The sequence below is a fragment of the Bradysia coprophila genome, unplaced genomic scaffold (genome assembly GCF_014529535.1).
Source record: "Bradysia coprophila strain Holo2 unplaced genomic scaffold, BU_Bcop_v1 contig_151, whole genome shotgun sequence".
Classification (NCBI taxonomy): Eukaryota; Metazoa; Arthropoda; class Insecta; order Diptera; family Sciaridae; genus Bradysia; species Bradysia coprophila.
The window spans coordinates 5,068,877-5,083,620 of record NW_023503423.1 but is presented as its reverse complement, the minus strand read 5'-3'; the positions used below and the strand labels follow the sequence as shown (position 1 = coordinate 5,083,620).

Here is a 14,744-nt window from a genome sequence, read left to right as displayed (position 1 = left end):
TGACGAAATTGATTTCGATGGACCGGGTTGTGTTGCAGATAGACGAAGTTGTGAGGGTGCGAGTTTCAACTGTAGATTTTTTTTGTGCTTCTGAGTGTGCATATGCTGTTCGATAGCTTGAAACCCTTTCTTGCTGCATTGAATTATGGATGCGCAAATGGAACATTGCACATTGCCGTTGGAGTCCGGGTCACCTTTTAGCCATCTATTTACTGGCAAGTTGTCTAAATCGTTTTTAAGGAACCAACTTTTGTTTACGTTGCACTTTCCAGTCATCTTACTGAAAACGATCAGAAAAACGTTTTAAAAATCCTCTCACACTTAGGACTCGTGCAACTTTGAATTGTCGATTTCTTGTTGAGAAGGTCGATTCGTTTCTTACCTTACAAATTAAGATTCTTTCTGATTTTTATCTTGTTGGTATTAACGGTTGTGCTGCTGGCCGCTGTAGATAATGTTGTCGATGATTTAGCTGACGGTTGTTCCGATTCCGAAACGGATACAAAAGTTGTCGAAGCAAGATTTGATTGGGCTGCAGATGATTCTGTACCAGTTTTGGGCTGGAATGTCGCACTTGTGTCTTGTTCTTCACTTTGAGTTGTAACGGATGCAGTACAACTTTTTGTTATGCTATTCCTCTCACTTCTTTCAATATCGTCCTCTGATGAACTTGAATCGTATTTAAAAACTGGTCGTTTGCGATAGCGTTCCCAGAAAGCAAGTTGTTTGCGAATGGGACGCCGTTTCATGACCTGAAACCACATGCAGATTTCGTTTTGGGGTTAGGTTTCGAGAACCGTTGATATTGGAGTATCGAATAACCGTTTTTAACTTACCTAAGTCTAATAGTCAAATATTTCACGAAATGGTGGTAAGTATACCTTTTGAACTTTCGATCCGTTCAAACTTTAATATCGATTGATCAGGAAAAAATGGTATTCCCTCGCTTGTGTCAATCGAATAAGAACATTTTTTGATGAGAGAATCATTAGTGTGTCATTGTGAATTTGACTTTATTCTGCACTTCAGTGATTATGCAACAGATAGCAACTTGAAATTATTGCGTGCATTTTTCTACTTATTATCTTCCAATCAAATCGTGACCATGACATTACTGACATATGAGTTGACGTCTCTACATATTCCCAGAAGGGCCACAGGACACTTTTTTCTTTTTCTTTTTGCGTTTTTTTAAAATATAGTTGACAATAGTGAGAAAAGTAAGAAAATCAAGAAAAAGTGACTCACTATCACTTCTTTCAAAAATAGTCAAAATTAGTGAGAAAAGTAAGTCACATGCCGCCCTGACATCACCAAAAGAGACGTGCATAAAAAACTCGTCAAGATCGATGATAGGTTGCGTATCAAAAAATTCATCTGGGAAAATAAAAAAAAATGGTTTTGAGGTTCGACGTCAGGTAAAAATGGTAGCAATCTATTTTACGCTGGTCTAGATTTCCGTCATTGATCAACGGTACCTCGGGAGAATGGGAATTGTTTATGTCGTCATCTTCATCGCTAAATATAAACCCAAAATCAGACCAATTTTTTTCCATTTTTATAAACAAGACATGCACTCATTCAAAATGATGGGTTATGTTTATGTGATTATGGTGATGACTTTGTTTGATAAATGACAACTACGTTATCGACATTAGATATGGTAGAGCATTGTTATAATTCATTGGATTTTGATATACGGCATTATACAGATTTTCCATCGACATGTGATTACCTTTCTAATGACACCCCACACGACCCTGCACGGCTCGTGTACCTGGAGAAATTTTGGTAAGAAAAGTGCAAATTTTCAGCTTTCGATCACCTTTCACCAGCCATAAAAGCTTCGAAGAATTTTTTTGAGAGTGGTTTTGTCTTCTAGGGTCGAAGGCCTTTCTAGGTACCTATAAAAAGTTCCACTAGAAAACACGCCCGATTTCGGTAGGCTGTTTTTCAAAAGAATCCCTCTTCATTAATTTTACATGCGGCAACGCTTTCAACGGCCTCAGCGCAGCTAGTAGTTGACAAACTTCCGAATAGAAAATATATCAAAAACCCACCTGGATTCCACCGTCGCACCTCCAATTTGATCGTGCCTGCCCGTTATTATAGGCGACGCAAGTCCAATTACAAGAAAAAAATAGTGTTTTCGTCGTAGACTGCGGAGCCATATATTTCACCGAAATTTTTATATTCTCCAATTTTGCTCCAAATGGAGCCCGAGGTACTTTTACTCATCGTGATACGAGATATCAAATTACTTCACTGGTATAGTAATGTACTATTGAATGAACTGAAAAATCCTTTGTTACTTTGTGTTCGGTTCGTTCCACTAAACGCTTCTTCAGATATTTTATTATTTTATATTAAGAGTCGACATTCGAGGACATTTAAGAAAGAAATGGCGTCACAAGTGGCAGATGTTAAGGAGTCATTATTCAAAAGGACTCGCTACGATAACTTTTTTGATACAATTTTCTTTCTAAATTTTTTCGCGACATAATGCGCCACCCTAAAATGATATCCAGTCGTCTAAGAAGTATGCACAGTAACTTGCGTCAAATTGCCCTTTGAAAGTGTTTTTGACACTAATACGTAATTAAAGTTCGCCGTATTTTTCGATACCATTAAACATCAATAGATAGATATGCTCTGAATTGAATTGAAACATTTATTCAATAATTCATATTGCAAATACAACATTAAAGTCTACTTGTCTAAGGGTGATTAAATCTAGGAAATTTTAAGAGTTTGTCGGAACATCCGTGGCTGCCTGAAGTTGTTTAACTGCGTCAGATTTAAGGCCACATAAACACAGGATTATTCTTGTGGGTACATTTTATCAATGTGTAAGCAATTTGACATTTGCCTTGAACGCCATCAGCTGTAAATACACATATAGCCATTTATGAGATGGTTTAAAATTCACTTTGATAAACGTTTTTCAGTCCTACGAAATCGTTAAGATTGTCGTCTAAAAAGCTACGAAAATATTACATTTTTGGAAAATTAAAATCAAAATTCCAGTCCTTCACCTTCCCTCGAATCCCCAAATTGTCTTAAAAGGTGAGGCGAGAGTTTCCAATGGATGAGTGCCCCGAAAAGGCCTCAATATTACTACTCCCTTTTTCGTTCAACTACGCTTGAATGATGCCATTTTCGAATGTCCTAATTTCATTTCATACACTGTCTGAACACTGTTTTCACTCTTTTTAAATTAGGACATTCGATATTTTTAACGTTGCGAATTGGCAACGGTCCATTAGAATATAGGTTTGTTCCAAGGTCATATGAATTGTCAAATTTCATCCATAGAACCATAACCTCAATAATATCTCTGTGTAAATCGCGTAGGCGACGTTGCTCGATTTGTATGAAATATCACGTACGCGACGTTGCTGTGGATGAAATTGTAGTTGTTCGGGTTGTCAAAGTTCGAGTTTACATTTACTTGGAACAAACCTATTATACGAGTGATGGTTATACAAAGCGAATCGAGGAATTGTTGCCCAGCCGCAAGAACACGGGGCCTATCGATTTTATGAGTCGAGAGCTCTAGCGCCAAAGCCACGAGTTCAGACAAAATTATATTTACTTCGAACGCTTTTATGTTGTATATGCTAGATTGAATGTGTAGTGTGGTATATGTGTGACGGGTCTGAACATAGCTCTCGCTAGAGTTCTCCTACATATGACAAAACGAATGGTAAAACCAACAAAGTAAAAAAAAACTTCGGAACAAGTAGAAGTAACAGATTCATTTGATTCGTTTGCAGTTCTACAGAAATTCATCTACTTTGGTATTATTTTTCGACGAAACGGGTATCTTAAAGGCCTAGAGAGCCTACTGACTTTATCGTCCCTCATCAGGTCACTGATGGAAATTTTGGTGTAAAATTGTTAGTTTTTGTACTATGAATGTGGGAAACATTTTGTTCTACGACTTTCGAGCGCTACAAGGTCCGTGACGTGAGTAGCCCTTGACTGTGGGCTCTGGGACTTTTAAACTTTTTCCATGTAAATTAAAAATGTTCTAGAAAGGATTTACGAAATTTGAAATGGCTGCCAACAATACCTGCGTTCTTACAAGCATTCATTCCATTCGTATATGGTTCACGTAAATCTTCCGGTAAAAGATGAATATGTTTTGCTGCAGCGGTAAAGTTCGGAGCACCATTACGCATGATGAGCATCAGTTCCATCACACAGTTCACAAAGCACTGAAAAATTTTGAATTAATGTATTTGCAGGACGAAAAGGTCATTATTTTCCCTTTCTATTTAAATTTAAATAATTTTTCGCTCTAAAATGTTTGTCTAGCAGTTAAAACATTACTGTGTATTTTGCATCTTCTTGGATCGACAAATGAAAATTGCCAATACGAGTCGAAGACGAGCTCAACAACAAACACACTTTTGCGCAAAGTTTCAATACATATTTACATTAAGTAACGCTTCTTATCCATAGCTTTCGATGTCGATTCTCGATATATTTTTTAATTAACGAGACATACATCTTCAGTACAAAATGATCTAGTTCAGTGTGGATGGGCTATACAACTGACATTTATACCTTTAAATCGTCATTTTCTGGAAATTGGCCAATTTTCATCCCGTTGATGATTTCTGAAAGCATTTCAATTTAACGTATCAAACAAAAGTTGTATAACTTAGCTGCTTATGTACAGCGTTCCGTTGCGGAATTTTAAATCGAAGAAACTTTATCCAGAGCTTGTGTTTTATGGGATAAATGAGGAAAATATCTAGGATCAAATACTCTACACTTCACACACGCGAATCTTCAAGAAATAAGTCACGAGTACTTGTGTTAATCCACATAGTTATTGGTAGGGCCATATTAATCTATGGGTTAAGCCCAGGGCTCTGGAGCTACAGCAGTTATGGACGCTGAGATGTAAGAAATAGAATAATAAACCGTTTTACAAAGTACACAATTTTCTAGCTTATTTCGCTCGCGATCATTTCTCAACCCTGTGAATTACAATATCGCAGTGCGCTGAAATCGTTATTAATACGCTTACAATTGGGGTATATGGTTGATTTTCTCAGTGTCAGACAATTGCGATAAAAAAAATTGTCGTCACTGCAATTTCTTAGAACCATTACAATAATTATTCGAGAAACCTAGAGGAAATCCGAAGAATAATGTGACTTCCCTTCGCAGCTGGTTCGAAGACTGCATTCAGGTCTGAGAAAATTCTAGCTGTTTTAACAATTTTACTCACCGTCACTGACATTAAATTGTGGTTTACATGTATCTCTTATAGCTTTGCCAGCGTATTCCATTTGTTGTACTGTCATACCCTATCGCAATATATGTAAGTTATCGAATTATTGAAATATCAAATCGTATAAGTGATGTGACGAGCTGTTCTAGCTTCTCATTTCATCACTTCTTTGATTAGGTTTCTAATGGAAAAGTCAAACAGAAACTTCGGTTTTTCTGTTCGAATGGTGCAAAAATAGTCCCATATAATACATACACTTTCGATAACTGCTACATTCGATGAAATAATCAAAAATGTTACAGTTGTGAATGGGTGAAAATATTTCTTCATTGTTGAGATTTTGATGCCGTTTAATAAAATGTTACCTGACGAGGTGCTCAGTTAACGAATACTGTGTCGGAATGAAAGTTACGAATACCCTAATACCCAAATGAACAGTTAAATAAATACTCAAAAAAATGCACTCTCATGCAACTGTAACACTATTCATTATCATCTCATTATCATTTCAGCTTTATCAGTCATCGTCAAATTATTTCCTTGACTGAAAGTCAGGGTCTTACACCAGAAAAACGTTCAATGTGGGTAACAATTCTTTGTTGAGGACACGATAGCTTGAGTAATTCTCAACCAATTTGGATGAACTTTTTTTTTAAATGTGTGGAATTAAAGTCCCGAGGCTAAGTTCGAAGATGAGCTATGTGGGACGAAAGATCTGAAAGCTATCCCAGAAAACAGAATTTTACACTGTTGATTATAGCCTCAATCGAAAAAGATTACTTTGATGAAATTTGATTTTGTTGCGTAGTGTGTGTAAATCGTATTCTCGATGGAGTTTATTAAATTATAAGTGGAAAGAACAAATTCATCAGTTTATGTCCAGCCTTGATAAACATCTAATGCTAGCCAACTAACATATTTGATAGTCAACTATCAAGTAGGTAGTTTTTTACTTCGTTTACAACCATACCTTACGCCAGAAAACTGCCTCTTATCAAATGATATTCTTTGCAGGCAATATAAGATGAACTATTCTCAACTGAATCTTTATTAAATGATATGATAAATGTATGATATTCGACGGTTCGGCGGTTTTTTGTATTTGAATGTTTGAATTGTATACTGGGACAATAATTATAGATAAAGTCAAGTTCTAAATATGCGCGCGAACAGTCGAATGAGAAAAGAGAGGATGAACGAATGAAGGGAAATTGTTGTACAGCTCGGATGTAGAATGATGGGTTTCGATCTCTTTTTGTATTAGCCGTTGAATTGGAAAGATATAAATTTGTACAAAATATTGTACAATATATTACGGCCAGAGCGAAGCGAGTGCCGTAATTTACACGAGTCGTGATATTTTTTCGCGATTGAAGGTTTTGTGAATGTCGTAAGTACCGGGGGACTTCCTTTTTTCTACAAAAGAGTAAGAGAAGAACATCTATCGGACTTTTCTATTTTGTGAACGAGTTCTCGTTCCACATTCACAAAACAAACTTCATATCTACTCTGATGTACAGTCAAAGGCAGTCAATTTTCAGCATAAATTTGCTTCAGCTGTTTTTCAGCTGATCCACACATACAATCAAAACTGGCTTTTCTTGTTCATACGGTTGAAGCTGCTACACGCACGCGCATGATAGTGGTAACATCGTATAAAGACGTATAAACGGTTGTGATTGTTTGTATGGATCAGCTGAAAAACAGCTGAAGCTAATTTATGCTGAAAATTGACTGCATTTGACTGTAACAAAAACGCAATCAAAAAGAATAAAAGACAGCTCAAACGAGTTAGAAGTTTACGGCCAGAGCGAAGCGACGGCCGTAATTCACACGATTCATATTTTATTTATGATTTAAGGTTAATTGAAAATCTTGCTGAAAATTTAAAAGAACTCAAAAAGTAGTCAAAAATTATAACTTCTTGTATGGGACATTTTATGCGAGGAATTTTTTTTCCCGATTTACCAATAAATTTCTTCTTTAACAAATATTTTAAAGTCGAAACTGGTACCAATTTACTGAAAATATTGGTATGCTGAGATATTTTGTACGGTCAACCGAAAACTTATATAACGTTCATTTATTACCATCTCTTTTTATCGAAAATCTTTCTCACTCAAGTTTTTCTAACGCAGCGTATGAAATACGAGAAAGCATTGAAATGTATTTTTCGGTTCACGTTTTCAGCGTTCACTAGAAATTCAAATTTTAGGCACACCTACGGCGTGAATTGATCAAAAATATATTAAGAAAATTGTCAGTCAAGGGATCTCACCCGCACAAAAGGTGGGACCTAGTGTAACAGTTTCAATTGTAAACTATTAATGTCAGAGCGATGATACTTTTTCAATATTTTCAAACGCAAATTAAAAGGAAACTTTTGGAAATGCTATTTACAGTCTTCCAATGATTTGTTTATACTTATAGAGGTACCCTATGCTACTTTGTGTCACTCATTAGGTTACGCCTTGAAACCTGTACCATACTATTACACAACCCGATGCGAAAAACATTATTATTCTAGAAAGATTCTAACTAGGGATCAGACTCAGATTGATCTGGAGGTAATTTTAATCTGAACCGAATATAAAATTCAGATTGACCTGACCCAAAGTTATCAGACATGAAATAAAAATTTCGGGTTCGAGTTTATTCCGTAGACTAAATAGTAGATATTTAGTCTAAGGTTTATTTTTATTGGTCGGTTGTAACTTCAAATATTTTGGTTGTAATCGACCAATGGTACAAAACTTTATTTTCCCTGGAAGCCAGACTAACTCCAGGGGTGGCGTTATCTAATATGCAGAACAATCACCAAAACAAACAAACAAACAAACAAACAGAGCATAATTATTCTTCCCTTTCCCATGGATCGCGTGAAGCGAAAGTGGAGATAAAATGCTGTTTCGACCTCCGGAACCAGTGGCGGTCAGAGGTTTGTAATCGACCAATGGTGCAAAACTTTATTTTCCCTGGAAGCCAGACTAACTCCAGGGGTGGCGTTATCTACTATGCAGAACAATCACCAAAACAAACAAACAGAGCATAATTACTCTTCCCTTGTAAACTGCTGTGAAAACACCCAAGCGCAGCAAAAAACAGAAATTCATTCAAACAGAATCAACAAACAATTTCAATAAACAAACGCAATAAACGAACCCAACTAAAATAGACTCACACCAAATTTCGGATCGTCCTTTCCATGCATTGAGGCCAAGTCACATTTCATTCAATTTCCCAACCATTGGAACAAATTTCTTAATTCTTTTCGTACACCAAGCACCAAATTTTGTTTTTTCTTTTCGAATGACGTTAAATTGACTTTCAGCTGAATGGCCAACCACATTACTTTATTAAAATGCTGTGTAGATCAAAACGGTGCGTCCTTATACAGGACGTTTGGAATCACTGAAAGAATGTTTATTTAGAAACCAAATTCTGAATGTGCCATCCTGTGTAGATCAAAACGCATGAGTGATGCCAAGAAAGTTTTGAAGCCTGGACGCACCAAGCAAAGACGTTGCAACAATGGCCGAATCTGTCATAAAACCACTCGCTAAACGAAAAGAGGACAGGTATCCATTAAATGAATGAAGAAGGTATGAGTAGTGAATGACAAACATGAGGTAATGTGAGGGTAAAACGGATGATCTACATTCTACAGTGATGTTGAGAATTTTGATGAACGGTTCGACGGAGCTTTGTGTGGGTAAATGTGATGGCGTTTTCGTATTTCTTAGTATTTAACGTTGAGAGGCAATGGGTTCGTCTCCCTCGTTGTCGGCAGTCTGGTCCACAAGCGGTCTATTGGGCTCGAGACGGTCGTAGGAGGTTGTGACGGAGATTGTGACTTGGAGGCGGTGATTGCGAACGATCGACGAATTTTCTGCTAGATGAAATTAATCTAAAGTTCTAACGAAGTTATTCGAGTGTTCCTGAGTGTCCGACGATGGCTTGTACGACTTAAGGTATGATTACTATAATGCTGTTCGTCATATTCCTTGGTATTGAACGTGTAAAGGCAATAGGTTCACCTCCCTCGCTATCGACAGCTTGGTTCTTCACTGATTTAATAAGCCTGTGAAGCTCGTCAAACTTTTCTAAATTTTCAATTTATTTTCCGGCTTTCTTATGATGTCTAATTCGAAAGGTTGTAACGGTTGTCTGTTTTTAGTTTCACTTGCAGAAATTGTTCAGAGCAATGAAAAAGCTCAAGCGGTCGGTTCATCTCCCCACTGCCGACAGTTGGTCCGTACACCAACTGTATTTCGGGTCTACGACGATATCGCTCGCGTAGATCCGTATCTGGCCAAATCTCAAGATGTGTGACAGCCTTCTGCCAACCTGAATGAACGTGACCCTCTGCATATCAATTATCTCCTCTCCAATCCCAATGCATGAATTTCCCTTAAGGCAAACAACAACGACTGGATGATTTTGGGTGTCAGGACACGAGAAATGAAGTGAATCATGGACACACGTGAATGAATGAACGGTGAAGAATATAGGAATCAAGACGAGTGTAATAGGATGCGAAAAGATACAGAGTATAACAGGATGCGAAAAGGTAAAGCAAGTGGAAAAGGTAATTGATGAAATCTGATAAAGTAGCTAGTCCGACCACATAGATCGTGCGACGGTGGCTGAGTTAGTTACCACAGTAAGTACTCTGTGGTATATAAGAAAACAGTAGACCAGCGTGGTGTGCCCTACACTGATATTATTCAGAACACACATAAATGTCAATGGGTGGTAGCTGAATTATAAAGTAAAGATATTTAGTGAAGTGTGCTTTGAACATTATCAAGGAGAACGAAAAGGGGGGATTAGGGTATGACTCACAATCATGACAAAGTCCTCACGTTCAAGGTTCTCATGGGATCGCTCACAGGAGCACGTTTTGGTTACTCAAGTCAAGTCAAGTGAAGTTGTAACTTCAAATATTTTGGCTTTCAACTTTCCTGACACTAATAAATCGCTGTCAAATAGTGGTTTCCTCTTAAGTTCTCTCAAATTAATGTCAAATCAGTTGTCAAACTCATCCAGCTTGCCTCAAAAAAATTAAATTTCAAATATATTTGTTGAGGTTATCTGGATGAAATTGACAACTAATTTGGCTGGCATATCAAACGACATTGACAATGATCTGATCTATACCCAAGGCTGTAAACTTTGGGGAGGGCACGCAGACCGCCATTTTATTAGATACGCGGGAACACACCACGTCTGATGATTTTACATACAAAAATAATTCACCACATCGTCACGGCGATGACAATCATCACAGTAGGTGAATTTTTGTATAAAATCCGCCATGATATCATCAAGTGTGGTGTGTAACCCGCGTATCTGTATCTGCGTGACCCCCCCAAAGTTTACAGCCTTGTCTATACCTTCATTTTCACTCAACTTGGATTTTATACGATATATAACGATCGAGAAGTCACGTATGTACGTGGCTGTATGATCAGTATCCCGATAAATGCAAATCGTACAACGCAATAGAGATCGGCTGAAGGGAAATCAGCTGTTAACTAATTCTGTATATTAACATTACTTTGGAACTGTAAGAAATTATTAAACATTTTGCTGTATCACGTAGTGGTTAAGATTAGAACCGTGAAAAGTATTTTTATTTCCGTTTTGTTTTGTTATTGACGATTTTTATAAATGGAATGTAGATGATAAATGCAATACATAATGTTTCGACGCATGTGGATAAATTTGGGTCTGTTATCGGAAGTTATTATCAATCATGCTGAAATTTCACTGCCTCTGATTGTAGATTCTACAGTGTAGAATTTGTAGAAAGAATTTTGAAAATTGATTGTTTGAGCTTGTTTCTTGTATGATTTCTGTATGTTGGACAACAAGCTTCTCTTTCATTAATTCATTCAGTTTTAGTAATACCAAATTTCATTTACATTGAGAATGATGTTATGACATAACATAACATTATGAGCAACAATATAGTAGATTACGAACCTGTTTGGATAATTTTATTTCGTTGATTGTGGCAGCTCGAGCCGGAGACGAGGGATGCAACAATACAAGTCATAAAAAAATTCTCCGAACCATTACGTTGTATAGTTTGCTCGCGAGATTTAACGCTACTATTACACGGAAAGAACTGGCGTTATAGATTTATATCGAGAAAATCAATTACGATTTAATGAAAAATCGATCTATAACGATGTATTTAATTTCGTAATTTAGTAATGGATGTGTTATTGATTTTCGGGGAAAATCAATAACGCGTAATAGTTTCGTTATAGATTTATATAACGCGTTATAGATTTTTTATAGATATATATAACGATCGTAATGAAAAAACGATCTATAACGCGTAATGATTACATTTATAGATTTCATAATGTTACGTCGTAATCGATTACGTAATATATTACAATGTAATAGTTGTGAATAATATAATTTTATTATAATTGATATTTTAAAAATATTTCATTATTTCGTTATAGATTTTTTGTTAATTATAGTAGATTTGAATTGTGCTGCCATGTAAGTGATGAGGAATGAGAGAAATTTAATATTAATATTGTTACATTTTATTATATAATTACAATTTAATACTTAACGTAATTGGTCACCCTTCTAAGTACTGACTTTGACACTTGATGCTTAACTTCACAATCGGACCGCCAACGACTCTACGCATGTTGCTATTGAGGATATATATTTATTGTTCTTATTTCGAACCGGTGTTACAATCAATTCGTAATTGAATTCGTTGTAGATTTCGTAATAATGGTAAAAATATATGTTTTTATTGGCAAAATTACTCGTTTCAGTTGCGCTATCGACGTAGTTTAGTTTTATTTATTATTTGGAAGGTATCTTGACTAAAAAAAAAGAAATTTTGATAATAAAAAAAAATGTCGGTGAGCAGGTTTCGTCGGGAATCCATTACATCGTAATGAAAATAATAATTACGTTGTTATGGGGTTTCTGGAAAATTGATCTTTATGTGGAAAATCGATCGTTTCAATGACGGTATCGACGTTGCTATCAAAAGATATTATCGAAAAACGTATATTTTTGCACATAAATGTAGGCTTGCGAAGGGGTGATTCCTCTTAACGGAGTGCGAAATTTGAGAGCGCTCCAACACTAACGATTACCTAAAGTTTACCCTTTCCACCCAACAAAAAATATCGTATGCAATATCAATAATGCGTTGTGATTGGCTTTAATTGTAATATTTTAAACAAAAGAACAAGTACTGCCGTACTGACGTTTTTTGCCTCGAAGTTGCCGGCTATATGTGCACAGAAGCTTACAACGAAAGAAATTGATCGTCTTTGAAAGTAGCAAATAAAGTAGATTCAAACAAATCGTAATTAGTAATAATTACGAAATCTATAACGAATAATATATTTTATTACTCAAACAAATCGTAATTCGTAATCATTACATAATTAGTCAAGTATTACTCGTTATAGATTTCGTATTTTTCGTAATTTTCGTAATTATTACGTAATTTTGCCTATTAAAAATCTATTACGACCATTACGATGATTACGATTCGATTACGATTCGATTATTAGTAATTTAATAGATTAAATTGCGATTAAATCGTTATAGATTTTTAATTTTTGACTATTACGCAATCTATAACGCCAATCTATAACGCCAGTTCTTTCCGTGCATTTACAGAAAATTAGTTTAAAGTAAATTAATCATTTCAAATTCATCAATGTGCGGAATATAATGTCAAATCATTTGTATTGTCAAAGCACCTAGCAGGGTAATAGAAAAAAATAAAGTAGTATTTTAATCGAAGTATGCGAAAATTTCCATACCTTTTTTTTATAATGTCATTGTAAAATTACCATTAAGGCTGCTAATGGTATTATTGGTACCAAAATACTACTCTATTTGACGTGTAAAAACCTCTATTACCCTGCTAGGTGCTTTGGTATTGTCGTTGAAATGTAAATTCATGTCAGGTCTTTTCAGCAAAGGTGAACCTGAAAAGCTGAAATCAGCTTCAGGCAACTTGAGAAGATTTTTCGGAAAATTTACCTCTTTATTTGAACATGAGCTCACGACTTTCAGGTCATATTAGAGAAAAACCAGGTACGGGCAAACGTGAATCAACACAGATCCGACCTGACATGCCCTGAGTACCGAGCTGTATTTATGTAACACAAAGTCAATTTTCATGTTTTTTTACTTAGCACACCATCCGAAAGTACGTTTTCCGATACATTTTCGGTTGTGTCGTCTAACTTCTATGACTGTGATTCATCTATCGTGAATTTTTTGTAAACAAATTACAAAAGTCGATCAGAACCAGAATACCAACTTAATACACAAACGTGAACATATAGCTGAATATTCCAATCCATTCATTAAGTCGTTTGCGCAAAAAACATTTTTTTTATTATATTTTGTAACAACTGGTTACAACGAAAAGACGACCGATCTCATGGTCATCAAAAAGGCATTTATCATCATTCAGAAATTCCAGCAACTGTAGACGATTACGTTGAAAATTTTCGTTAATTTTGTGTTAGAATTTATCAAAGTATATATTCTGTCTTAATGTCTATTTGGAATTGATCGCCACATAATTTACAGTCTGTATCTATGCATATGAAATTTTTGTTGAAAATTTCCTAATGCTCAAAACAAACGAGGCATTGAAAACGTGTTTTGGTCCTAGTTTTCATTGACAGATGCAGCAATCGCGATTTTGAATAGAAAAAGTTCTAACTTCATTTGACAGTTTCGAAAATTTCGTCATGAAAAATAGGACCAAAACACGTTTTCAATGTCTCGTTTGTTTTGAGCATAGAGCAAATGGATGGAGACGTTTTGACTTTAATCCAACGCACTCCAAGCAAAAGTGTTTCGATTGACACCTGACAAATAGAGTACTTTTTTGTATGAAATTTTATCCCCACTCTTTTTACAGTGTAAAATTTTGTATGTAGCACGTAGCACTGTCAAGTTTCAGTACCCTATTTTGAGTACCACTTTTGCTTGAAGTGCGTTGTTTAATCACATGATGACTTTGAAACAGTGTAAACATGTCAAATTCATTGGTACACTGTTGTGACTTACTACCCTATTTTCTTTTATTACTATGGTTGGTGCTTTGATAGGCAGCATAGATGGTAAGATCTAAACTGACTTTTAAAAATTAATACGAGGTTTGTTGGTTTTTATACCATGAATACCCCCGTCTATAATTTAGCAAAGCAACCAATCTGTTTTATCTAAACGATATTGAAGTTCCTGTCAAAACAACACAGAGAACGTTCAACCGATGTTAATCCAACAATAATAAGATAATTCCGTAAACGGTATTTAATAAATAGTTTGTTTGCGATGATCAGTCAGCATGTAGCCATCACAGCACAACCACATTCAAACCGTTCGAATAAAATGCAACAGTCATGCAACAGAAGAGAACGAAAATAGTTTGTGAGTTGATACACACAAAAAAAAACCATCAACAAAGCATATA

The 14,744-nt window shown here is 35.7% G+C and overlaps 1 protein-coding gene across 1 annotated transcript; it reads right to left on the bottom strand.

The window, feature by feature from the left end:
• Positions 1 to 2,746: 2,746 nt before the first annotated feature.
• On the bottom strand, positions 2,747 to 5,662 carry LOC119074703 (general odorant-binding protein 72-like). Its single transcript, XM_037180991.1, has 5 exons — positions 5,504 to 5,662; positions 5,246 to 5,324; positions 4,573 to 4,625; positions 4,076 to 4,220; positions 2,747 to 2,884 (listed from the first exon to the last, which is right to left on the bottom strand). Exons 1-5 carry the CDS (start codon positions 5,576 to 5,578, stop codon positions 2,799 to 2,801), a joined length of 438 nt encoding a protein of 145 aa, XP_037036886.1. The 5' UTR covers positions 5,579 to 5,662; the 3' UTR covers positions 2,747 to 2,798.
• Positions 5,663 to 14,744: the final 9,082 nt, after the last annotated feature.